The sequence below is a fragment of the Pseudonaja textilis genome, chromosome 6, assembly GCF_049901715.1.
Source record: "Pseudonaja textilis isolate UNSWEBS1 chromosome 6, rPseTex1.2, whole genome shotgun sequence".
Lineage (NCBI taxonomy): Eukaryota > Metazoa > Chordata > Lepidosauria > Squamata > Elapidae > Pseudonaja > Pseudonaja textilis.
Genome location: NC_141995.1, coordinates 61,830,049 through 61,855,429, shown reverse-complemented (window position 1 = coordinate 61,855,429; position 25,381 = coordinate 61,830,049). Strand labels below are relative to the sequence as shown.

General features: G+C 39.7%; 1 protein-coding gene across 1 annotated transcript in view; it reads right to left on the bottom strand.

Annotated features, from left to right (window-relative positions):
* The window catches only part of LOC113435871 (gamma-aminobutyric acid receptor subunit alpha-4-like), a 53,656-nt gene that overhangs the window by 5,350 nt on the left and 22,925 nt on the right, over positions 1–25,381 (bottom strand). The window contains exons 3-8 of the mRNA XM_026699973.2: positions 22,620–22,687; positions 21,195–21,415; positions 21,020–21,102; positions 20,658–20,801; positions 12,270–12,422; positions 6,540–6,799 (exon numbers count right to left, since the gene is read on the bottom strand). Of these exons, the coding sequence (XP_026555758.1) occupies positions 6,540–6,799; positions 12,270–12,422; positions 20,658–20,801; positions 21,020–21,102; positions 21,195–21,415; positions 22,620–22,687 (929 nt within the window). The remainder of the gene's footprint in view (positions 1–6,539; positions 6,800–12,269; positions 12,423–20,657; positions 20,802–21,019; positions 21,103–21,194; positions 21,416–22,619; positions 22,688–25,381) is intronic.

Sequence of the window (25,381 nt, the reverse complement as noted above, 5' to 3'; positions counted from 1 at the left end):
GTAGGATTTTTCTGACGATTACTCAGTTGCCTCTTACAGCAAGAGCCATGGCTTCCAAAAGGGTTCTCGTTGTGTAGGAAGAATCCTCACCACCTTTTAATATAAGAAAGCCCCCATATAAGCAAAGAAATCAGAGGTTTTATTCAGCAGGTTCTGACCAGTTCTGGAGAACCAGCAGTGGAAATTTTGAGTAGTTCGGAGAACCAGCAAATCCCACCTCTGGCTGGAGATTTTACAGTATCCTTCCCCTGCCACGCCCACCCAGCCACGCCCACAGAACCGGTAGTAAAAAAAAATTGAATCCCACCCCAAGAAATGCTGCCTCTACCCCACCCCCCACCCCCCTTAAGAGAGAAGGCTTCCCTGAAGTAAAACTATTCACATCTCTTCACCACTGGAAAGCGCTCCAAGCAAATCTCTCTGGAGGCTGAGTTTAATGGAACCTATCAGATTAAAAGCAGAGACAAAGAAACCTAAAATCTACATTCCCCACCCAGATCCAAGGATAGGGCACAGACTCTCAGCCACAATAGGAGTCAGGCAAAAACAATTAGAATATTAAAAGACACACTCTTATGCAGATTAAAGTTCATTTCGCAATTAACCTGAACGTCTAAATCTCAAAGCCCCCAAATCATATGAAAAATCCCATCTACTCTCCAGATCGCTTTCTCAGCTGTCCCAGAACCGATTGCTGTGTCACTTCACTTCTGATCTATAAGTAAAGATACTTCCTTTCCTGCAGTTGGCTTCATGTCTCTATTTCACTGTGGTGGCACTCATTCATTCTCCTGGTTGATTCTGGTTTTGGTTCTCCAAAATTTATGAAAAAACAAGTATTGGTCTGGCAGGCTGCCAAGAGGCCCAAGCAACATTACAAAGGCAAGTACTGATTGTGTCCTACAAGTGACAACAGTCTCCCATATTTTTCATATGTCTTAGAAAAAATGTCTATGTGCTTTGAATGTTGTTTTAAACATATAATAAACTTATCCCTGCCCACATATACTAAAGGAAGAAATCTAAAAGCATAGTTGATTTGATTGTTTATGATAAAACACTAAAACAAATACTGAATGATGCAGAGGTGATGAGAGGTTCTGAATGTAAGACAATTTTGGTAGTGTCAAGAAGGGGTCTTGGAAAAAAAGAGTATGAAATGAAAGAAAGAAAAGAAACAGGAGAGAATAGAATAGAATAGAATAGAATAGAATAGAATAGAATAGAATAGAATAGAATAGAATAGAATAGAATAGAATAGAACAGAACAGAACAGAATAGAATAGAATACCTTTATTGTCATTGCATTCCACAAATACAATGAAATTTGAAAGCAACTCCAGCACAGTGTCCCAAACACCACATCACAATCACACTACAGAGTATTTAAAAATTAAAATAATTAAAATAATAATTAAAAACCTAGTCTCAAACCTATCTAAAACATATAGTAAGTTAGATAGTTTAAAAATGCCACTATATACATAGGGCTAAATCACACATGCATTGTTTGATTCAAGACAATTATTGCTTTGGAAAAGAAACTGTTTCTCAGTCTATTAGTCCTCATTTTAAGACACCTATAATGTCTCCCTGATGGTAACAGTTTGAAATATGAATGACCAGGATGAGAACGGTCTGTGGAGATTTTTTGTGCTCTAGAGAGGAGTCTGATCTTCGCAATCTCTTCCAAAGAAGAAAGGGAGCAACCGATGATTTTTTTGTGCTGTGTTTATAACTCTCTGGAGCATCTTCTTATCTACTGCAGAGCATCCAGCATACCACACCATTACACAGAATGCCAAAATACTCTCGATGATAGAACGCTAAAAAGTAACCAGCCACTTCTCACCCAGAGTACTCTTTTTCAGCAGCCTCAGAAAGTGCAGGCGCTGTTGGGCCTTCTTTGCAGTGGCCATAGTGTGGACTGACCAAGTAAGGTTGTTGGAAATATGAGTTCCTAGAAATTTAAAACTATGAACTCTTTCCACACAATCTCCATTGATATATAGTGGAAGAGGCTCTGCTTTGCATCGTCTGAAGTCTATTATCAATTCTTTGGTCTTTTTGATGTTCAGGTGAAGTTCTGACTCTTGCACCACAAGACCAGCCTGAGAACCTTTGACCTATAGGCTGTTTCGTCTTCTCCTGATATGAGGAGGAAGGAAAGACAAGCATGTCATATATAAAATGGCATCACAAGATACTTGGAAAAGATTGAAAAGAGAAGTGTGTACAATTATGCTAATGGGAACTATAGAAAGAGCTGCTTGAAGAAATGAACCAGGGGTGGGATTCTACCAGTTCACACCTATTCACTAGAACCGGTTGTTAACATTCTAAGCAGTTCGGAGAACCGGTTGCTAGAAGAAATGACTGGCCTAATCCTGTGAGGAAGGCAGGAAGGAAACATTCTGGTGTTGCTTACAGAAACTGCCTCTCTGTTAACCCTTATTACATGGGGGTGGCCAGCACATGACGCATCTGGCCTGCAGGCCAGGAGTTTGACAGCTCCAGGTTAGTCTTTTAAGCTATGTTCCACACCTTACAGTGTTTCCCTTTTTATAACAGGAAGCCCTGAAGGGTCCCAAATAGTGATTTGATTTGGTATAATCCAGTACCTAATACAATCATAAATATCTATTTACTTAATATGATCAGGTTCCTTATTTCTTTTTTCACCAGTTTCTTGAGTGTCATATTTTTCCAATTGTTCAGTACCTTTATTTCTGTATCTTTAAACAATCCCTTTGTCTCCTTATTGCTTTTCCAAAATTCATGCATACCTTTTAATATAATCAATATTTCTCCATAAAACTCTATTGTTTCCTGGAAATCCATTTTATAAAACCCCTTATTTTATGATTTACAGTTTATATTTCCCCAGTTATATATCTGACAATTATCCACATTTTAAAGTCTTAATTTATCTGTCCTTCTTTTCTCTTCCAACACTTTTCTTCTTTTATCTCGTAGGCTGTTCTATTAAATAACATTAAAAGTCCAAGTCCAAGTCCAAATTGTGTCCAAATTAAGTCCAATAGTCCAAGTCCAAATTAAACTACTCGATTAATCCAATAGCCAAATTTAATTGAGTTTAGTTATTTGCAAGTTAGTTCCTTTTATAAATCTTCCAAAGGGCAAGAAAGGAAAAAAAAAAGCTCAGTAAATATTTCCAAATTGTCCAAGTCGTCAACAATAAAGTCAAGGTCAGGCCGTCCTCCAGATATTGTTGCTTCTATTTTGTGTATTCAGCTTTGTGTGTATTGAGATAATTTTCTTTAAAAAAAATGCAGCTAAGCGCTCTTCCTGCAGCAGATGGCTCTCTTAGCCCAAATCCCGTGTTAAATAGTCTGTCAAAGACAGCTGAATTCCCAATCAAATCCAAAGGGTTTAAAAATACAAATAATCTAAATAAATTGTCCCAAGAATCATTTTTCAAGTTGTTTAGGCTTTTCCCCAGCTTTCTGTGTTTTATTAGCTTATCTTAAGCTTCTTTTGCCTCTTTGTTTTCCATGTTATTTTTCTCCATGCATCTATCCGCCGCTATGTTAAGCTTAGGAGTTATCTATTAAAAGAGAAATTTACCAACTTTTACCCTAAAGATTGGAAGTCACAACAAGATTTTAATATCTTGTTGCTACTTCCAATCTTTAGGGTAAAAGTTGGTAAATTTCTCACCCAGTTTAAATACTCTGTCCATTCACCGCTCCAGCACAATTCTTATGGTCCCGATTGTCTCTGCTTCATGACAGCCCCAAAATGGCTGTCATTCCTGCTGTCATTTGGGGAGAGCTTGCTTTGGACCTAATGAGGAAATTGCGGGTTTCCTCGTGGTCAATGACGTGTCTCTCTTTCCTTCATCATCCCTCCAAAACAGGGATGAACACAAAGGGTCTCCCGACAGTGGTTACCGGCTGGATTTCATGAGACTGAGCAGAGCCCACTATTTCCCAGCCATTCTTGCAGTAACATCAACCGGTCTCCCCACGGGGAGTTTTTTTTATAACCATCATCAGTGGCTCTTGAGAGACTGCAAAAGTAATGCTGCTGGTCTTCTAGTCTCCTTCATTTTTAAAGGTAATCTCAAAATCCTGGGAGGTAAGGAGGTAAGGATGAGAATTATATGTATCTGTTAAAGTATATTCATTAACTGGCAGAGACATGGTTAACGAAGTCAGCAAGTGAGTAAGCATGACAAACAGACTAGCCAATGGGAGCTGACAGACTGGGTGTGGTTTGCCTCTGTGTGCTTTGCTGAGAATTGAAACTGAAACTAACTTGCTTGCTTGCTGAAACTGAGTTCTGCTCTGAGCTACTGCTGCTTGTATTTTTGCTTATGTTACGTTGAAAGACTCTACAAGTGGTATTGTAAACTTTACTCATATTATTATGTTTATAAAGAAGTTAATGATTCTGCTGAGTCAGTCATCTGTGTGTTTTCTGGACTTGCACTTCTGCTGCAAACTCTAACAGAATCCTTACACATATCACTTGGCCCACTCAAGCAGTGTGCTGGATATCTTGTGTGTCTGGACACAAAGTCGATCTCTTCTTGGAGGTTATCGTACACTTTAGTGATGATAGTGATCATCAGCCTGTAAGCATGGCATTGTGAGGCCACTCAGATTTAAGATCATATAACATGGCTGACAGATGGCTCACCAAAAAGGTAGAGGTGACCCAAAATAAAAAGTTAATTTGGGCTAAAGTTGATACTAAGGCAATATCAGACTGCCTTAAAGCAGAGAATACTACAACGGGGCTAGAACAATCCAGTCATGTACTACTGACTGGTTGTCAGACTTCGACGCATTCTCCAATCTCTGTAATATTTTGAAGATACACCTAACAGCTACATCTGTACAAAAAGAGCCTGACCCACTTGGTCTGACCCTGAATGCCAGAAGCTGAAAAAGAAATTGAAGGCAGCCAAGAGGCTTGCCCAGAGGAATCCTACTGCTCATATACAAGCTGAGATGTTGCACACAAGAAGTGAATATAAAACCATTATAAAATTAAAGAAAAAAAGTTTGCCATTTCAATCTGGTCAGAACTCGAGTTGGCTGCCAAAAGTCATAACTCAGTCATATTTTGGCACTCTGCAGCAGATGTCCTAAAAGAATGGAGATTTAAATTTGATATGCCAATCTCTGCTGAGGATTGTGAGAATTATTATCAGAGTTTCTTTGCTTCCATGGAGCCTGTAGAAAAACTATCTTTAAGCAGTGATTCAGCAAACCCTAGAACTCTTCCCCCTTGGCCACCAGGCTGAGAAAAAGGAGATACAAGCTTAAAGAGATCATTAAAAGCTTAAAGAGCAATAAAATCCCAGGTGATGATTTCTTACCAGCAGAATTATTTAAGAAATTTCCCAATTGGTGGGGTCTAGTATTGGCAGGACTTTTTACACATATAAATAACACCTGCCATATACCAGATGGATGGAAGATGGCAATAGTTGTCACCATATATAAAAAAGGAAATAAAAAGGATCCTAGTAACTACAAGCCCATCAGTCTGATTGAGATGATAACAAAAATATGTGCTAGGTTCCTTTTAAATAGAATTGAAATGTGAGCAAAGGAAAACCATATCTTTGCAGAAGAACAAGCAGGTTTTAGACAAAGCTGGCCCACTTTTGACAACTGCTTTGTCTTGAACCATCTAATTGCCAAATATGCCTATAAGAGGAGACCCCTGGGAAAATTAAAAACAAATCAGGAATTAAAAGAGCAAGGTGTAATCATAGACTAGTGGCCTTATCTTCCATTACAAAACAGATACAAAAAAGATGTAGAACAGAGGTGGTATTCAGCAGGTTCTGACCAGTTCTGGAGAACCGGTAGTGGAAATTTTGAGTTCGGAGAACGGCAAATACCACCTCTGAGTGGAGATTTTTACAGTATCTTTCTCCTGCCACGCCCACCAAGCCACGCCCACAGAACTGGTAGTAAAAAAATTTGAATCCCACCACTGGGTAGCACCCAGTGAAAAATAGGTGTGCTCAGCAGCTACATCTGGAAGGGGTTTTTATAGGGTTTTTAAGTGAATGTTTTCCCACTGGAATCATTTTTTTGTGTCCTGTTTGATGCTGGCATCTTTGATTTCAATTTCTGCATACTGTCCAGTGTCATCAAGAAGTTGGCCATTCTTAGAAATACAAATAAAATACCAGAACACGAGAGAGAGAGAAGCTGGAGTCAGCAGCCTATGGATCCAAGGGCACAAAATCCTCTCTGGTATGACTCAGAATACCTCTCACCATGACTGCTGGACACTGATATCACAACTTTCTCCCATCTTTAACCAGGAAACAGATGAAAATTGTTTTAAATGCCTCAAATACAAAATACAAAAAAATACAAAACTTCCCCAAGCCACTCAGCAACTCACAGACCCTTCAACAACTGTTTAACTCAGCCCCTGATGTTTGAAATATCCACCTAAGATAAAGAGCCACACCAAATGCTCAACCAATCTCTTCAAATATCTTTCAGCATGTTATTAGGGGTCATTTTGCTAGCAATGGGTATTACCGTGGATGTCTCCTCTGTACAAATTTCCTTCTGAACAGGTGCTGCTGAACATTCGGGGATGGATTTCACTCCCTTCCTTTTGGCTTTTTCTATCTGAATGTTCGTAAAATAGTTGACAGCCGCAAATTCAATCAATGCAGAGAATACAAAGGCAAAGCATACAGCTATGAACCAATCCATGGCTGTGGCATAGGAGACTTTAGGTAAAGAATGCCTGGCACTGATGCTCAAAGTTGTCATGGTCAACACAGTAGTAATTCCTTGGAAAGAAAAGAAATATAATAAATGTAATTGGTATCTTTATGGAATAAGAAAAAAACACTAAAAGCATAACTTACCCTCAATTATAAGGAAAAATTATAAGGAAAAACTAAATACAAAGTGTGTTAAAATAAAAGCTAAAATAAAGCAAGGTCATGCACAGAAAGTAAATCAAGAAGCCTGTAATTGTGGAGTCTGTCTGGCAAGAACAAAGAATGCTTATCCGCAGGAGATGTGCATGTGTAAATCTTGTAACAATCCTGGCTAATTGGAAAGCTGATAAAAGTAACATGGGTTAGCCAACTTGAAGACCTCAGCTAAAAGTTAGGCCTGCAGCAAATCAAATGTGTATTAGATAATTCCTAGGGCATTCATTAGCCAAGACTTGGGAATAGGGACAACTAGAGACCAATAGAACAAATTGTAGAATTATTACTAAAATGTTTATTAGATGATATTTCTTATTATCTTGCTTTGTCCCACCTTCTCCTTTATTTAATGAAAATGTATACAACTTACTCAATCCTTTGTTCTTGGCTCTCAGCATTTTGACCAGGAGCCCCCTTTCCTTGGAGTACTCCAGTAAAAAGCAATCAGAAAACATGCACCTCGTGTCTGGCGTCCATCCTTGGCTTTGGCACCAGGCTCAGACCCGAATTGGGGACAACAATATCTTGGAAGCAGTAAAGGTGTGCTTAGTTTTTCACACATGACTTCTCCATTTTGTTTTTGTTTTTGTTAAATAAATGATGATATGGTGTAATATAGGTTAACAGATAAAAGAATAACCGAGTTGGAAGGAACCTTGGAGACCTTAACACCTCACCATCACTACTGGAGCAGGAGACGCTATACTATTCCAGACAAGTGGCTTTCCAATCTCTTCTTAAAAGCCTCCAGTGACGGAGTGTCTATAATTTCTGAAGGCAAGCTGTTCCATTGGTTCTCACTATTTTTTTGGCCTAAATTTAAAACCTTACTTTTCTCTATATTGAATTTTATTTTGTTAGACAAGGCCCAGTGCTCAAATCTGTGGGTGTTGGCTATTCTTAATGTCATCTGCAAATTTGATGAATTTCTTCTATTCCCTCCTTTACATCATTTATGAAGATGTTGAAAAATCCTGGGCTATGTTGTCCACGTACGTTTGAGTTTACTTACTTTTCAGAATAGCTAAGGACTGGATGATTTTTGCTATGTCCTGATAAGTAAAACCCTAAAACTCAAAGATGATGGACAAGTGTCATAGTACACCTGGATTTGACAAAGTAGACCACAACTGATTTCTTGCTAAGCTAGAAAAAAATGAGAGCTATGCCAGAGGTTCAGCCATACTGGACAAATTTTATCCCTATGGGGTCCTTCCTATGGGGTGAGAGAGATCGGCTAGTCCAAGAGACCCAGTGATCTCTTTTTTTTTTTTTAAGTCTAGGTTGCTGCAGTTCTTCATTACTACGCTATACCAGCTCTCACTTCTCCAAAATGAAATGGTTATGTAGCTATGTTCAATTAACATATTTGTTAAGTCTGGGCGGTGGGTCCCAAGGAGAGATGAGACTTGAAATAGTGACAACAGCTCTTTATTAGGAAACCAGATACTGAGACGAGACTCCCAGCTGAGGCAGCTCCTTTTATAGAGCTGGCTGCGGCTAGGCAGCCTATGACATGCATTTGAGCTTGCCGCGCTTGGTTTTACCCAATCAGAACGCTTAGTTCTGTCCAATCACGGCCCGGCTTTTCCGGACCAATAGGAATGCAGGCTTACAAGCCTGCTAGTATGGAACAATATTCATATTTCTCTTTCCATTAGTATCTTTTCCCCTTAATTTCTACTTAAGCTGGCCCCACCCGCTCCTCACCACCCTACTCACCCTGCCTCTTACAGCCACTTCTTTTTTCACCTCATCTACTTTGGCCACTCACTTGCCTTGTTCGCCAGCCATCACAGCTCGCCTAGGCTCTAGATCACGTGGTGCCCACGGTCCAGCTCCTCTCTGGCTTCCTTGCTCCCAAGCCTTCTCCACTTCCTGGTTTTAGGTAAGTTAGTTGCTGTTTTACTTTACACCTCACCCCCAGGGCCATTGCATGCATCCCTCATGGGAAGTCTATGCTCGCTGCCCATGCTCACTGTGGCAGAGATAAGCAGCTGGGTTGAATTTCTGGCATCTCAGATCCTGCAGCCGCTTCTTCCAGCCCTCGGTGCCAGGCGATCCTCAGTTGCTCAGAGAGATGCTCCATGGGCTCTCCCAAGAGTGGGCTATGTTGTCCATCCCGGCTGCTTCTCTCTGCCGCTGCTCCTGCTGGTGGCCTGCCGGGAGAGCTTCTTGCACAGCACAGTGAAATTTAACAGCTGTGATTAAGCAGCTTTGGGTTCGGACCTGTAAGTCCCATCCGGAAAGCGCTGCGGTGGAGAGAAGAAACATTCAACCTGGCTGCTTCTCTCTGGTGCAGCACTTTATGGACGGGATTTATGGGTCTGAATCCAAAGCAATGGCTCAAGGCTGCTAAATTTTACTGTGCAGCACAAGAAGCTCTCCCGGTAGGCCACCAGCAAGAGCAGCGGTGGAGATGAGCAGCCACCGACCCAGAGATCACATGGAGCATCTCCCTGAGCACCCCGAGGCATGCCCAGCACCAAGGTTACCTCGTTGGTTTTAGGCCTCCCAGGCTCCACAAGCATTGCACCAAAATCCCAGGCTTAATCAGGACAATGTGTTATTCTGCTCTTTTGTTGCTTTCAGGGCTTTCCAATCCATTAGACTTTTTAGGAGTAAAGAAACTCCTAATGTCCTTTGCTTCTGAATAGAAGATGCTCTGCCTCACTTTACAGGGAAAGACGACTTATGATCGCTTATCTGCAGGGCTCTAGGTGAACAAACAAGGAGGGTCAAAATCTACAAGAGAGATAGCAGTGGAGCAAAGCAGCTGGTTGACTCTCCAGCATCTCATCTGTTCCTTGATCTTGTGGCTGCTTCTTCTGGCCCTTGTTGGTACTGGGTGAGCCTTGGTTGCTCGGGGAGATGCTCCACGTGCTCCCCAGCCTGAGATACTGGCCTGACCCACCGCAGTTAGCCTGTAATAGCCAGCCAGCCTCTTTATGATCTTCTTTGAACAGGGACTGTTTAAAATTATAGATTTAATTTTACTAAGTATTTGGGAAATCTTTTCACTTGCAAACAATGGTTTAAGAAGGTTTAGTGGACTGAACTACTTGAGAAAATGTCACTTGCTCTAAAATGAAATAGAAAAATGTTACATTACCAGAAATTGCAGGGTTCAGTCTTTTCCATCCTTAACAAAATGAATACCATTAGCATATATGAAAAAATTAAATGTAATGGCCATATACAGTGTAGAAGCTATTGTATGTAGGGCAATGTAATGAAACATTAATCCTAAAATTTCTAAAAACAATTATATATGGTTTATCCTGACACGCTGATTTCAGAGATATTTGGGCCACACAGCCCAATAAAATATTTATTCAAATGCTTATAAACCGCATTTTTCAGCCAAATGAGCAGTTGTGGCAGCATTATAAAAACAACCATGAATGCAAAGATACCCAACACCACAAATCTGAAAATAAATTTCACACAGAGCTCACAATGTCTACCCAACAATTTTGAAAAAAGAACTAGGCTGGAGTCACATAAGCTGCTCAGCTAAAATGTTCTTGAGCTTTTGGGGGTTTGAACTGTGAATATAATTCACAAGAAGCTTTGCACAATGTGCGAGTCCAGCCAAATAGGACTATCATGTTAATCTAAATACATGGTGACTGAGGGACTCTGAGAATTGAAATCTTAAAAGTTGCCAAGTTTGAAAATACTGATCTGAGGGGTCCACGCTGCATTGCACTCTGAGCTTGGCTGGCTGTTGGCTGATGAATCAGAGAGAGGAGGGAAGAGAGAGGGACGGAGGGAGGGAGGAAGAGAAAGAGAGAGATATATTGAAATGTAGCAAGCAATCATGGGACATATTCAGATATGAATTGATGGAGCCTTTCAAATTTTCTGACACTGAGAGCAATCAACCAATGGAAGAGAAGTTGCCTTCAGAAGCTGAGGGAGCTTCATCATTGGAAGCTTTCAATGGGGTTGCACTAGACGACCTACAAGATCCTTTCCAACTCTATTACTCTGTTAAAATAAGGGGAGGAATGAGCCCAGTAGTAGACGCAGATTTGGAAGGGATCATGGAGGTTTTTTAATCCAACCTCCTACTCAAGCAGGAAACCCTATACCATTTCAGACAATTTGTATTCATACATTACAAATTGTCCACAAAATGGATGCAAACAGACTATACGTTTTTGGGTGAAAACAGAGATCCCTTCTTACCTCAACTTACAACCACAATCAAGTCCAAACTACAAAGTTGAGGGGGGTGGGGTAGGGTTGCAGTCACCCTTAAGAGAATGATACGACAACATAGTTTGACAGATTTCTTCAGTAAGAAACCAAGATTGGAATCAGATAGGCTCAAAGATATTGGATTAAAATAAAACAATGGTTACAAGAAATTGTTAAAGAACAAATAGAGCTGGATCCAGAATTATTTATGTTAGGAATATTTAAAAAGAAACATGAAAAAAATTATATTACATATATTAACGGCGGCTATGCACAATGTTGGAAGCACAATAGTATTCCCCCCTGATGAACTGGTCATTTAAAAAAATCATGGCTTGTGCTGAAATGGACAAATTGGCCCTAATGTTAAAAGATAAAGAAGAGTCTGATTACTATAAAATTTGGGATATGTGGTACAATTGGCTGGAATCTAGACAGAAAATAAGGGAACTTAAGACAAGCAATCTATAGATAAATGTATATAATCGTATAATAATGTATATAAATGTAAATATCCACAAGAGATAAATATGTACAAGATAGATGCTACAGTACGATTAATGTTATGATTAATTTTTTTATTTTTAAAAGAAGTAAAAGAATAATAAAGTTTATTTAAAAAAAGACTGGTCCTTTGCTAAAGGACCAAAATAATAGATTTTGTTCTTATTGAGGTAAAGAACAATAGGAACACAAAAGTACTATTTACCTGGATTCCATCGGTTTCTTCTATTTTAAAATTCTTTCCCTCATAACTCACCTAGTATAGGTGTTAGAAACTATTTCGGAACATATTTATCAGAACATAGAAAAAAAGAGTTGGAAGGGAATTTGGAGGTCATCTAGTCCAACACCCTGGAGTACCTAAAACTTCTGATTGTCTATTCTATATTAATATATACATTAACATTAATATTCTATTTCTTTAAGCTTCACTCTTCCATTAAAGAGTTATATTGAAGTATATTAGGGTATAACTTGTATAATCATCACTACTACGTTGACTTTTATTTTGTGGTAATCTTTTAAAAATTTCTTAATACTTTTTTATGCTAATATTGATTTGAAAAGACATAACATGGTTAAAGCAGACACAGTCAATGGTGGCACTTACCAAAAACAGTTCTGGCAGGAACAGATTCTTTATTAATCCAAAACGACACCTGGGAGAGAATCACAGTCATGATGCACGGAATATACGTCTGTATCATAAAATATCCCATTTTCCTTCGGAGATGGAAGTGTACTGTCATGACCACATATTCACCTAAAAAAAAGCCAAAAACCAAAAACACTTCACTCTATATATCTTAATCAACCAACCCCGCCCCACCCCGCCATCAAAACAGTGAATCACAGAATCAGTTGGCGTCGCGGCAGGAACTGCTGAAAATAGCAGAGCTCCACCGAGCTCCGTGAAAACCAATTGGTATCTGTGTCTCGGGAGGCCCTATGGGGTCAAAGCTCCCCTGGAGCGGTGGTGAAGGAAGGAGAGGTGCTTCAGTGATCATGAGGAAAATTCAATTTCCTTGTTAGGTCTGAAGAAGATGACAGCCATTTTTGGCAAGTCACAAGCTGTGACAACTGGGACAATAAGATTTGTGCCGGAACAGTTCGTGGACGGAGCATTGAAATTGGGTGAGACAACTTCCAACTTTTATTATAGAGATTTAACCCAAATAAAAGAATTTTTAAAAAATAATCTCCAAATGTTAAGAAAGTGGTGATTGGATACATGGAGAAAGATTAAAGACTCAGATATGAAAGAAATATCTAAGGGAAGCTTCAAAATATAGAAAGCCTGGAAGAAGATTTAATAACATCTTGAAAAGTGATAATTGGGAGAAACTGCCCTTTTTATCTTTATTTCTAACTCCCACCCCATTGGCTCACGATCAGCTGTTTTTGTATGCTGTTTAAGGTTGGATTTGGAGCAAGGGAGCCATCCATTGGAGAAAGAAGATTATACAGATATTAGACCCTGCTTTGAATTTGACCTGCTGCCATCCTTTTCAATAAAGAGTTCCTTTTGAAACACCCAGTGTTCAAAAGTTCATTCTTATCGTCTGAAGGGAGAGAGTCTGGTCTTTACATAAAACAAGATCAGCAATAGTGGTCAACCTGGAGAGGGAAATTTTTTTCTCCTTCCAAAATTTCACTCTACTGAGGGGACCCTGCAAAAATGTCTGAACCTAGCAACGAACAAGGGGGAAGCCAAATGCTGGGGAGAAACTTCGACGACTACCCAGCCAGACACGGGCTTTGTGTGCACCATTGAAGATATTGAAGCTGCCCATGAATATTCCACAAAGCCCCAATGGTCTATAGGCATAGGAAAGAGAGACAGCTGGGATGGAAGAGCCAAGGGAGTAACCCTCACCTGTGGTAACTGTAAACCCAGGTGGAAAGTGGAACTGGAAGCCCTTTCCGATCAGGAAGAGCAGATCGAGGAGCCGCTGGCAGATAACCAACTGAAACAGTACACAAGTCACCTTGTGAGGAAAGCCCTGGAGAACCTCAATGTGTGAGATGAACCAGTCGAAGGAGAGCGAGCGAACCAGAAATTGAGAGAACCCGGGCTGTAATCCCTGTTCCGGCTGAAACTAATCGAGCAATGGACCAAGCCAGAGGAGCCACAGCCATGCCAGGTATCCCAGGGAGGATGATGCACACAACAGGTCGGAAGCTTCCAAAACTCCTGAGTACTTTACCCCTCTTCTGGTGTTACTGCTTTTATCAACTCTTCATTATTAAGTTCAAATCCATTATTTTCAACTATTTTTCCTGCCTTGACAGCAATTGCTACACATTTGTCAATGCCAAATTGCATTTCAATGCCACTGTTGAACTCAGTGCTTTACAACAGTGAGCTCAATTCAGCTTTTGTTTTTCCAAACAATTTTAAATAATCTACGTAGAGCAAATGGGAAAATAATAATATCACAGTCATCAAAAATTGAAGTGTACAATTTATTGATATCACTCTACCAGGAGAAAAAAAAACTAGAAAAAAGCATGAAATATCATGACCTAGCCATTGAAACTATGCAATTATGGATGAAACATGTGACAGTGATACTCATTGTCAATGGGGCATTTGGCTCCATGTCCAAGAATTTTACAAAATACATCAAGAAATCACAGCTTCCTGCAATAACACCAGCAGAACTGCAAAAAACTGTGCTGTGGTTGATACCTAGGATGTTGGCAGCAACCAGTAACAACCATCAGTGTCAGTCAACAATATTTGGGATACATTTTTAAACGTTCAGTTGACTGAGTTTCATGTTTAATAATAATAATAATAGATTTAATTTTCAATTTTATTCACAAGCTACATTTGTTGTAGAACATATGTCTTCAGTGACAGCCTAACAGGACAGAGATTGTCACTGTGCTAATAGGTCTTCTCATATCATTAGACCCACCCAATCATTAAATATTTAAATGGTAAAATAACCACTATATTAAACTATAAATTCCAGAAAAGAATAAAAAAAAATCTTCAAATTTGTGGGAAATGAAATTGCATTGTTCAATTTACACAATCTAATTTTTGGCTGGATTATGTTGCAAATATTTCCAGTTTCGTTCACTGTAAGCACTCAAAGCAAAACACAGATTGTGAATTAAACAGTCACAAACTGGTTCATTTTCCAAATATAGTTTTTCTATCTAAAACAAGAACAGAACCAATACAAAGCAGATTTTAATAAAAACCATCTAGTTTAAGAATATGGAAAGTGCCATGAACTAAGTCAGAGAATGTATATATATTTATATTGTTTATATAGGTCTTAGTTCAATTTTGTCTAAATAAATTTCAGCTCAGTTGTGCCTTGACAAAACTTAGCACTATCTCTAAAACAAGAACAGAACCAATATTTCTGTTGACAACCGATAGCTTTTTATTATTTCCAATCTTTCCCAGCCAAAAAGTGAATAATCTAGCATTTTCTGCATGCAGGATCCACACTTTACTATCAATCTTTATATTCTCTACAAGCATACTAAATAGATGTTTTTATAAACCAAGCTAGTATTTTTCATCTGTCTTTATAAATAATGTTAGCAGGTAGCAGCACAGATTGATGCAGCATGAAATATAAATGATACTCTATAGCTGTGGCGGTGAACCTATGCCATGTGTACCAGACGTGGCATGCAGAGCTATCTCTCCGAGCACGCGAGCCAGAGGTGCTATTCAGTTGGTTCGCACCTACTCGGGCGAACCGGTAGCAAGAATTTGGCGTGGGTCACTGAACTGGTACCAACATATAGCTGGCCACACCCCCAACCCGGTCGCCCAGTTTCCGCTCACTCGCTTGTCCCGCCCACCCGATGCTCGCTGCCCCAGTTTAAAGGAGGACAGCTCCTCTGCCCTAGCCATGCATTTTCAAGCAGCCACTTGAAAACACATGACTGTGGGCGGAGCAGCAGTCCGTTAACCTGCAAAACTGTTCCAAGGCTGGATTCTTCATGGACACTAGAAGTATCGCTTCCCCTTGTGAGTAAAGTGCCTGGAGTGAGAGGGAAAGAACGCTGGGTGGGGGGGGAAATCCAGCCATGGGGAAGTTTGCAGGAGTTTCAAATGCAAGTCCGTTTACCTGCAGAACTTCTCTAATGCTGGATTCACTTCCCCTTGTGAGTAAGGTGCCTGGAGTGAGTGGGAATGAAGGCTGACAGGAGAGTGTGTGTGTATGTGTGTGTGTGTGTGTGTGTGGAGAGAGAGAGAGAGAGAGAGAGAGAGAGAGAGAGAGAAAGAAAGAGAGAGAGAGAGAGAGAGAGAGGGGGGGAAGAGGAAGAAAGAGAAAGAAAGAAACAGAAATAGGGAGAGAGAGTGTGTGGTATGTGTGTGAGAGAGAAAAGAAAGGAAGGGAAAGACAGAAAGAGACAAAGAAAGAGAAAGAAAGAAAAAGAAATAGGAAGGGGAGAGAGAGAGAGAGAGAGAGAGAGAGACAGAGAAAACTCTGTGCTATTATTTTTAATTGTTCCATTATTTATCATGTGTTAATATTTTACACTGTCCCTACACCTAGAGTGATTCTACTGCCTTTCTTTTGCCCAGGGCTACCACATATTTTTCAGGGTTTACAGGCATTCAGTGTCTATAGTCCAGAGCATAAATACATGTGTGTTTAAAGGGACTTTGGAGGTCTTCTAGTCCAACCCCCTGCTCAGGCAGGAAAACTGAGGATGCCAAACTCTGAGTAGAGGTCCTGGGAAAGGTGTCAGAATAACACTTAGAAGGGACTTTTGGGGGAACCCTATACCATTTCAGAGAAATGGCTGTCCAGTCTTTTAAAAATTTCCAGTGATTGATCACCCAGAACATCTGGGGACAAGCAGGTCCGCTGGTGAATTGTTTTCACTGTCAGAAAGTTTCTCCCTCAAGGGCAACCCTTGATGTGAGTGACATTGAGTTGGCCACACCCACCCAGTCACATGACCACCAAGCCATGCCCACCCAGTCACATGACCATCAAGCATGTCCACCCAGGCACATGACCACCAAGCCACACCCACCAAATAAGCCATGCCTACAGAACTGATAGTAAAAAATTTCGAATTCCACCACTGATTTGAGCCATCACCTATTGCTCTTCTGGGTTCCAGCGCACTGGCCAGCCGGTCTTCATGGACACGGAAGCTCTGGAAACTGGAAGACCAGCTGCCCAGTGGGCATGCTCACACCAGGAAGCTGCTCTTCAAATTTCTGGTGCGTGCATGCGCACTGGCCACCTGGTCTTTGAGTTTCTCCTTCATGTGTGTGTGTGAAGATTAGCTGGCCAGTGTGCATGCACATGCCGGAAACCAGAAGATCTTCCCAGCGCACATATGCACACCAGCCAGCTGGTCTTTGTTGGGTATATTGATACACCAACTAGGTTTGGGTGAATAAATATATAAACCAAGGTTTAAGTGTTTGTAGCTTTAAGCACCAAACTGCAATGTAATTAGATAATTAAGGGTGCGGTTACAAACAGCAATAAAAGGCAGTAAGAGAAACGTAACACCCTGGTCTCTCTGCTCTCTGCCTGCCTGCTGCTTACTCCTGTTTGAGACATCTGCTTGTTACTGTTTGCTGGCTACTGTGCTGGATACCGTTTCTGCTGAACAAAAGGACTATTTCCTTGGTGAGCTGATATCCTGTGAATACTCAGCGTTGTCTTCGAGAGAAAGGTATCGGGAGGAGAAGATTTACAAGCAGATAAGGACATAGTACTAACTAGTTAATGGACTAAGTTACTGGATGGATATACTTGTGAATGACATATGGACTGATTGACAATGCTTAAACTCTGAATGGATTAAACAACTATTTAAAACAACAAACAGTTTTTGTCTCCAGTGTGTGTATACTCTTGGGCCCAGCCTCTCTCATTTGGCTGCCTGGCTTGACTGCTGCTGCACACTCTGCTTGGGGGTTTGTCCCCAATTCCTAACAGTCTTCATACACATGTACACGAGAAACCAGAAGACCAGGTGGCCAGTGCACCTGTGCACACCAGAAACTTGAAGAGCAGCTTCTGGTTCCTGGTCCATGCAGACAGTCCCATTTCAGCACTCGGTACCAAAAAGGTTCACCAATACTTCTCTACAGTAAAGATTTTCAGTGTCTTAAATGGCAAATCCATGTGTCAAAATACCTCAAAAACATCATTATTGTCATTATCACCATAAGTCAATAATTATTATCATTATAGTGATGATAATTATCAGAGTCACCATAATGCATGAGAAAAAGAATAGACAGCTGTCAAGCCTGGATTTGGCTAGATTGCGGGGTTGGTTGTAATCTGGGTTATTCATATGAATTCAGCTTCACACACATGGGAGCTAGAAGAGGGGAGAGCCGAGGTGGATGGAGGTTTGGCCAAAACAACATAGCTGGCTGATGAGTCAGGTCATGTTCCAATGGATGACTGGCCAGAGGAAGGAGGAGCAAAGTTGCCAAGCAACCAGTTCTCATCCTGATTGGAGAATGTGACATATTGTTTTGAAAATTGAGAAAATCCTATATATAGTGATGTGGAAAGCCCGGAAACTTTCGGTACTGGCTTTCCACTAGTTAATGCCAAGATGGTGTATCTAAATAAACTTGTTCTCTGAGGAAATTGAATGCCTCGGAATTCGTTTTATGATGGGTACACCATCCCCACCTGGGCTGAGTTGCCATTTAAGTTGTCAACTGCCTCGCCAATAATCTATTCGTATTTTATATCCCTTCCATTCTTTTCCTGGTCTTCCATAATCACTCAGAGATAGCTGGATACAACTAGTTTTTACATTGTTTCTTTGGTACAGGGTGGAGTAAGTACTGCTGTTTGCCACTGCTATCAAGGAAGCATTGACAAGGCCATAGGCGGCCTCCTGAGAAATCTGCACAGATCCTGCACAAGCCCAGAGCACCGACTGCTGAAACTGGTCGCACCAGCACAGAATTCATACAAGGAATTGCATGGACTTCATCAGAGTGCAGAGCTTACGTTACATCCTGGTGTGGTTACATCCGGGTTACATACACCCAGACACTTTATGGAAGGAAGGAAGGAAGGAAGGAAGGAAGGAAGGAAGGAAGGAAGGAAGGAAGGAAGGAAGGAGACAGAAAGAAAGAAAGAAAGAAAGAAAGAAAGAAAGAAAGAAAGAAAGAAAGAAAGAAAGAAAGAAAGAAAGAAAGAAAGAAAGAGAAAGGAAGAAAGAAGAGAAAGAGAGAAGAGAGAGAAAGAAAAAGAAAGAAAGAAAGAAAGAAAGAAAGAAAGAAAGAAAGAAAGAAAGAAAGAAAGAAAGAAAGAAAGAAAGAGGAAGGAAGGAAGAAAGAAAGAGAGAGAGAGAAAGAAAAAGAAAGGAAGAAAGAAAGAAAGAAGAAAGAAAGAAAGAGACAGAGAGAGAGAAAGAAAGAAGAAAGAAAGAAAGAACGAAAGAAAGAAAGAAAGAAGAAAGAAAGAAAGAAAGAAAAAGAAAGGAAGAAAGAAAGAGAGAGAGAGAGAAAGAAAGAAAAAGAAAGGAAGGAAGGAAGAAAGAAAGAAAGAAAGAAAGAAAGAAAGAAAGAAAGAAAGAAAGAAAGAAAGAAAGAAAGAAAGAAAGAAAGGAAGGAAGAAAGAAAGGAAGAAAGACTTGTAGGAAAAATACAAAATGATGAAAGGGTACTATCAAATGTCTGGGTGATACTTTGTGCCCCCACAAGCAAGTATTTTCTTCTAGGCAATTTCTATTTCAGGTTCAGTGTTCCAAATGAGAAATGAGATTTTTTCACAATAGAGAATAAATGAATCACTCTAGGTAAGGCAGATTTTTTTTAAAAAAGTGGAATGGTCCCTCACCTCCCTGTTATAGGGAGGTTATTAAGAAGAAATTAAATATCACAGAAAAGTAAAATGAATTTCAAAAGCACATCTATAAATAAGATGTCTTAAGTGTATCTCATATTTATACGAATTTATAAACTGTTCCAAAGAACAATGGCCTGCAAAAGCAAAATAATATGACCTTTAGTAGCAAACTAATCTATTTCACAATGTTTTACAGGAGTGAGTTTAACTCAGTTATTCTATAAGTATTTATTAACAGTAATCTGCCAATAAGGCTCACGATGCAGTTGCCCTTCAGAGAGCTTTTGATGATCACAATTTGATAGAATAGGATGCAACTTAAATTCTTATCAAGGTACATCAATGAAAAAATTAATTTACTTTTTAATTTAATTCTATATAATTAAAATTTCTTGTATAAAACAATTATTCCAATATTGGCTGCTATTGAAACTTAATTTAATAGGATGAAAATTCAAAGGTACTGGGTTAGAAGGTTGTTCTTAAAGAGCCTCAAATACTACCGGTAAATAGAAAAATTATGAAGATTTGTCTGTTATCCCTTGATAACTTCTTTGTATAAAGTCTTTTTTAAATGAATTCGTAAGAGGTCAATCGTGTCTCACTGACTGATAATTTCCAATTCATTATGAAAATATTGCTTCCTCTTGCTATCAATAATGCCATTCAAAAATGTCAGCCATATCTGCTCTCTCCAATACCTAATTCTGTCCTGAGTTACAGTACAAGATTTCAAATGCATCAATAATAGCAAATTAGCAAATTCTAATTCTAATAGCAAATTCTTCATATAACATAAATAGCCAAATTAATCTTAAAAAACCCTCACCCACAGAGCATCAGTGCTGTCACTTCTCTTGCTGTTCTACCTATTGCTATATTCAAACATGAATTTAAAAACTGTCGCAAACAGTAATAACTGTTATACTTGATATATTTGCTCTAGCAGTTTTTTAATATGAATTTATTTGGACCATTTGCGGATTTTTATTTTATGCTAAGTCGCAACTAATGATTAGCATTGACAAACATGTAGTTATGAAACATGTCACTTGCTGCAAACTCCCATGTTTTTAATGGCCTTTTCAACCATTTTCACTTTGCCTCCTAAAGAATTACCTAGCAAAGAGCAAGCAAGTTTATCTAAACCTGAAATGGAAGAATCGTACCTGTGATAGATTTAATTGTGTCAGTAGATGCTGTATGCCCAAGTAGGTCATATTGAACTAAACTGGAAGATTCTTCAGGGACTTCCACTGAATTTTTTGGCCCCTTTGTCCAGGTGTAGATCATTTCACTCTTTGGATATGCATCTGAACAAGATATATTTAGAAAAAAAATTAATGGACAAGATGTTTATCTTAAGAACTTATCTTAAAACCCAATGAAAGCATTCCTGTTGCTTTCAGGGGCACAAGCTTTCTTTTTTGACAAAGACACAAGCCTGTGGCTATTTGCTGACCTGTTTCTTACAACAAGAACAAAAACGGAGCTTTAGTACCACAAGTAAAATGTCATAATCGGGACTTACAGCTTCCAAATTTTAGCGGACAGGCATGTCCATCCATCGGGAAATCCACCAATCTCATGGGACATTCAGCACTTATGGTGAGCCTATAGGAACCATGTAAAATTAGTCCCAGTACAGGATAGTACATCAGCAATTAATAAATCACGTAAACGTAGAGAATATATAAAGTAGGTACCTCATTGTATAGAGAATGGTGCCATTTCTCATAATTCTAAATAGTTTATTTGGGGCTGTCATGTTATGAGACACAGATTTTTTTCCATTCCGAAAGAAAGTATCTGGGGTCCACACTTTATTAACCATCAAGTTGTTTAATCTTAGGATTTCAATGGGACCATCATATTTTAATCTCTTGTCCACCCATGTCTGACGAAAGAAAACATCCATTGTGTATTCCTACAATAATTGGGAAGCAAATTAAACAACGTTATAAGGCACATGCATTTCCCCAAGGATAAATCAGCGGTAGGAAACTTTCCCTAAATACATTTCTATCAATTCAACAGAACTATATACATTAGTTATATAAATAAATTACTAAACATGCTAAATCAAAATAATTAGTGTAATCTAATAGAATGGCAAGAAGCATGTAATTAAACTTGTTCAGGACTGGAAACGAAATGAGAGCTCACTAACATATGTTAATGATTTTATGTCCATGCTATTTTGGTTGTTTTTACAAATGATTAAAATTTGCACTGGGAATATACTGTATGCTTATAGCAAACAAATGAAGGAAATGTTATTGAATTGCAACCAGTAGAAATGTCACTAGGTTAATCATAAAGGGAAGAAGGTTTTCCACAAAATAGTAAGTCTTCCGATTTCAGCACCATTTATATGTAAGATACAGAATCATTTTAACTGGGCTCTCAGCATCTAGGCATGCTGCTCGCTAGAGAAAGCTTGCATTGGGACATTCTCAGGAGGTCTAAAAAAATCGAGATAATATAGGCCACAAGCACCTGATCAAGGCCTTCCCCTTTCTTAAAATCTGTTAGTGGGGGTAGATCATATAATTCTGGACACCATTTCTATCTCTATCTGGAAATGGTTATGCAACTATTGCAATGTTTTACAAGTGTCAACAACCGAATAAAAATAAAAATGCATAGGGTAGAATTCAATTTCTAAAAAAAATGGCTCACCCTTTATTATTCTTTTAAAATTGCTATTGCAAGATAATTGCTTACACATATATAAGTAATGCCTTGGACATTTCAGAGGTATTTCTGAACTAAGTATCAAGGAACATAGACATAGCATCAAGTGTCCAGGCTATTTCTTGCCTTTCCTCCCAGGCAAATGGGATGATTTCACTTGATTGTACAGATTGCAGTATTCATTATATCCTGACTGACTTCAGTCAAGCTCGCATCCTTACCCACACCAATTTTTAAGGTTTTTCCTTTTAAAAAAATATGAAAGACCAGAATAGAAGCTGCCATAGCCATGTGTAATAAAGATGAAAATAAGCTGCTGGTAATCTGTTCTTTTTTGCATGAATAACAGGTGAGTCCCAAAGTGCCTTCATTTAGTCACACACTTAGTACTAGGTTTAATTTTTTTCCTCCTCAGACCTACAGCTCATACTTACCATTTCTACATCAGAAACAGGTCCAAAACTTGTGACATAGATATCTGTTTTGACTTCAGTAACAGGACCTAATGTATAAAAAGAAGGTAACCAAGGAGAATTGAATTGTTCCACATCAAAAACTGGGGGGAAATTATGCAGACAAATAATGCCAAGACTTATAGGAACAATTCATTGGCATCATATTAGGAAAACGAAGCACTTACATGAAAGCAGCTGTGTTTACAGATTCCTGTATAACATGGATTTCCATATACTTTTACATATTTTCCTTTGTTTATGCAAATACCATTCATATACAGTTTTGTAGTGTTCCATTTCTCACTGACATGGGTAAGAGAATACATATGCATGAAAATCTAATTCTATACTACTTCAGCAAGGGAAGATAAAATGTACCACTCTATTTTTAAAAGATCTCCTTAGGCGTATTATTTATTTACCTACAGTAAGTTGTTCTATCACTTGCTGTATGTTTAAAAACCAAATGCCCTTAGCAATAGCAATAGCACTTAAGACTTACATACTGTTCCATAGTGCTTTACAGCACTCTCTGAATGGTTTACAATGTCAGCCTCTTGCCCCCAACAATCTGGGTCCTCCTTTTACTGATCTCAGAAGGATGGAAGGCTGAGTCAACCTTTGAGCCTTTCAGGATCAAATTCCAGAATGTGGGCACAGTTAGCCTGCAATACTTCCTTCTAACTAATGCACCACCAGCGGTGTAATTTTATTGAGGGCCGCATCAGCATTATGGTTGCCCTCAAAGGGCCAGTTGCATGTAAGAATAGGATGACTCACAGCAGGCAGGTAGGTGTGTCTGGGTAGGCGTGGCCGGCTGACTCGGGACAGTTGGGTCAGAATGGAACAAGTTGCACCAGCTACCTCACCATGGGGACAATTCAGTGCCCCACAAGCGCCTTGCCTCCCCAAACTGCTGGCAGCCAAGCACATGCACATGTGTGTGCATGCGCGCGCGCACACACACACTGCATTCCAAGTTTGAGGACTTTTATATACAGAGGAAGGAGGGGGCCTTCTTCCCAGCCCAGGCAGGATTAGCAGTTTGCAAGCTCAGATGTGGGTAAAAGTCTCCAAGCTTGGAATGGGGTGTGTCTCTCTCTCTGTGTTGTGTGTCTCTCTGTGTGTGTGTGTGTGTGTGCGTGTGCGTGCATGTGTGTGTGCATGTGCACAGCACGCCAAAGGAGACATTCTTCTCCCAATCATTGGCATCTCCCTGTTTGGTGACCTCTCCCAGCAAAGGAGGAGGTAGAAGATGACACTGCTACATGTGGAAGCAGGGAGGAGAAAGTTTGCAGGAAGCAGTTTCTTCCTCCAAGGGCAACTTCTGCCTTGACAGATCTCTGGAGGGCAAGAGGAGGCGGCAGGGGAGCAGAGAAGCTGGCCCTTCTCAAAAGGGGAAATCCCTGTTTCTAACTGTGTTTCCAATTGTGTGTCGTAAGGATGCTGGCTTGTTGGGGCCGCCTTCCCTCATACAACTCCCCCACCACTTCCTCCTCTTCTCTAGAGATCTGTCAAGGCAGAAGTTGGACTCAGAGGAGACGGCTTCCTGCAAACTTTCCCTTCCATGCTTCCACAGCATCGTCCTCCGTCTCCTATGGGGAACCAGGCAAGGCTGAGAGGAGGAATCTGCAGTCTCCAATGGAGGAAGGCGAGACCAGGGTGAGCACCAAATCACCGTGACATCAGCTCCGCCTCCTACAATGTTTCATTTATTGTTTTCTTCTTTGTCTATTATGGAGGAGCTCCTGCTGGGGGTCTTTTTTTGAGGGGGGGGGATTTGGTGAAGGCCCACTTAGGGTAGCTTTTGAGCATTTTGAGGGCTTCCTTGGTGTATTTTAGTTCTTTTTCTTTCTCATCTTTGCTGGTAGGCAGGCCTTCCGATCGGTGTTGTAGGGTTCTGATAATTCCCATTTTGTTGTCCAGGGGTGATGAGAATCAAAATGTAAATATTGATCTCTCTGTGTGCATAGGGGGCGGGGCGGGGGTGTCTGTAAACTTCAACATTAAGGCTTCTGTCTTCCTTAAACATATACTGCACAATCCAGGAAGGCTAGACTATTTCCCTTAACGCCTTCTCATGCGAATTTGATGCATCTGTCCACAGAGTTGATATGTTTGGTGAATGCTTCCAATTCCTGTGTTTTGATCTTGACCCAAAGATCGTCCATATACCTAGACCAATGAGCGGGTGGAATTCCTGTCAATGATTTTAGGGTCTTGGTTTCTACCTCTCCAATTCCTGCAACCATTCTTCATCTGCCTTTGTCTCCAGTTCCCAAATCATCTTTGTAACTCTTCTTGCGTTCTTTCCAGAATATCAACATCTCTTTTACATTGTGATGACCAAAGCTGGATGCAGAATTCCAAATGTGGTTTTATTAAGGCTTTATATATTTCTTTTTCCCAATACTTCATTGGGTTTTTCTGTTTATACATAATACCATTACTAATTGAACAATACTATGACAATATATATACATTTATACACCATACCCAATCTTTCAATACACACTATTTCCATACCCTCATAACTATTATATACATTATTTACATTTTCTATTCTTATGTCTATTATCAATCCAGATATACCATGTTTCCCATATTGCATTGTATTCCATGTAACCTTTCCCTTTTAGTTCCATAGTTAATTTGTCCATTTCCATGCACTCAAAGGTTTTTTTTAATTATTAAACCTTCAGGAGGTATGGCGTTTTTCATCCAGTACTGTGCATACAAAA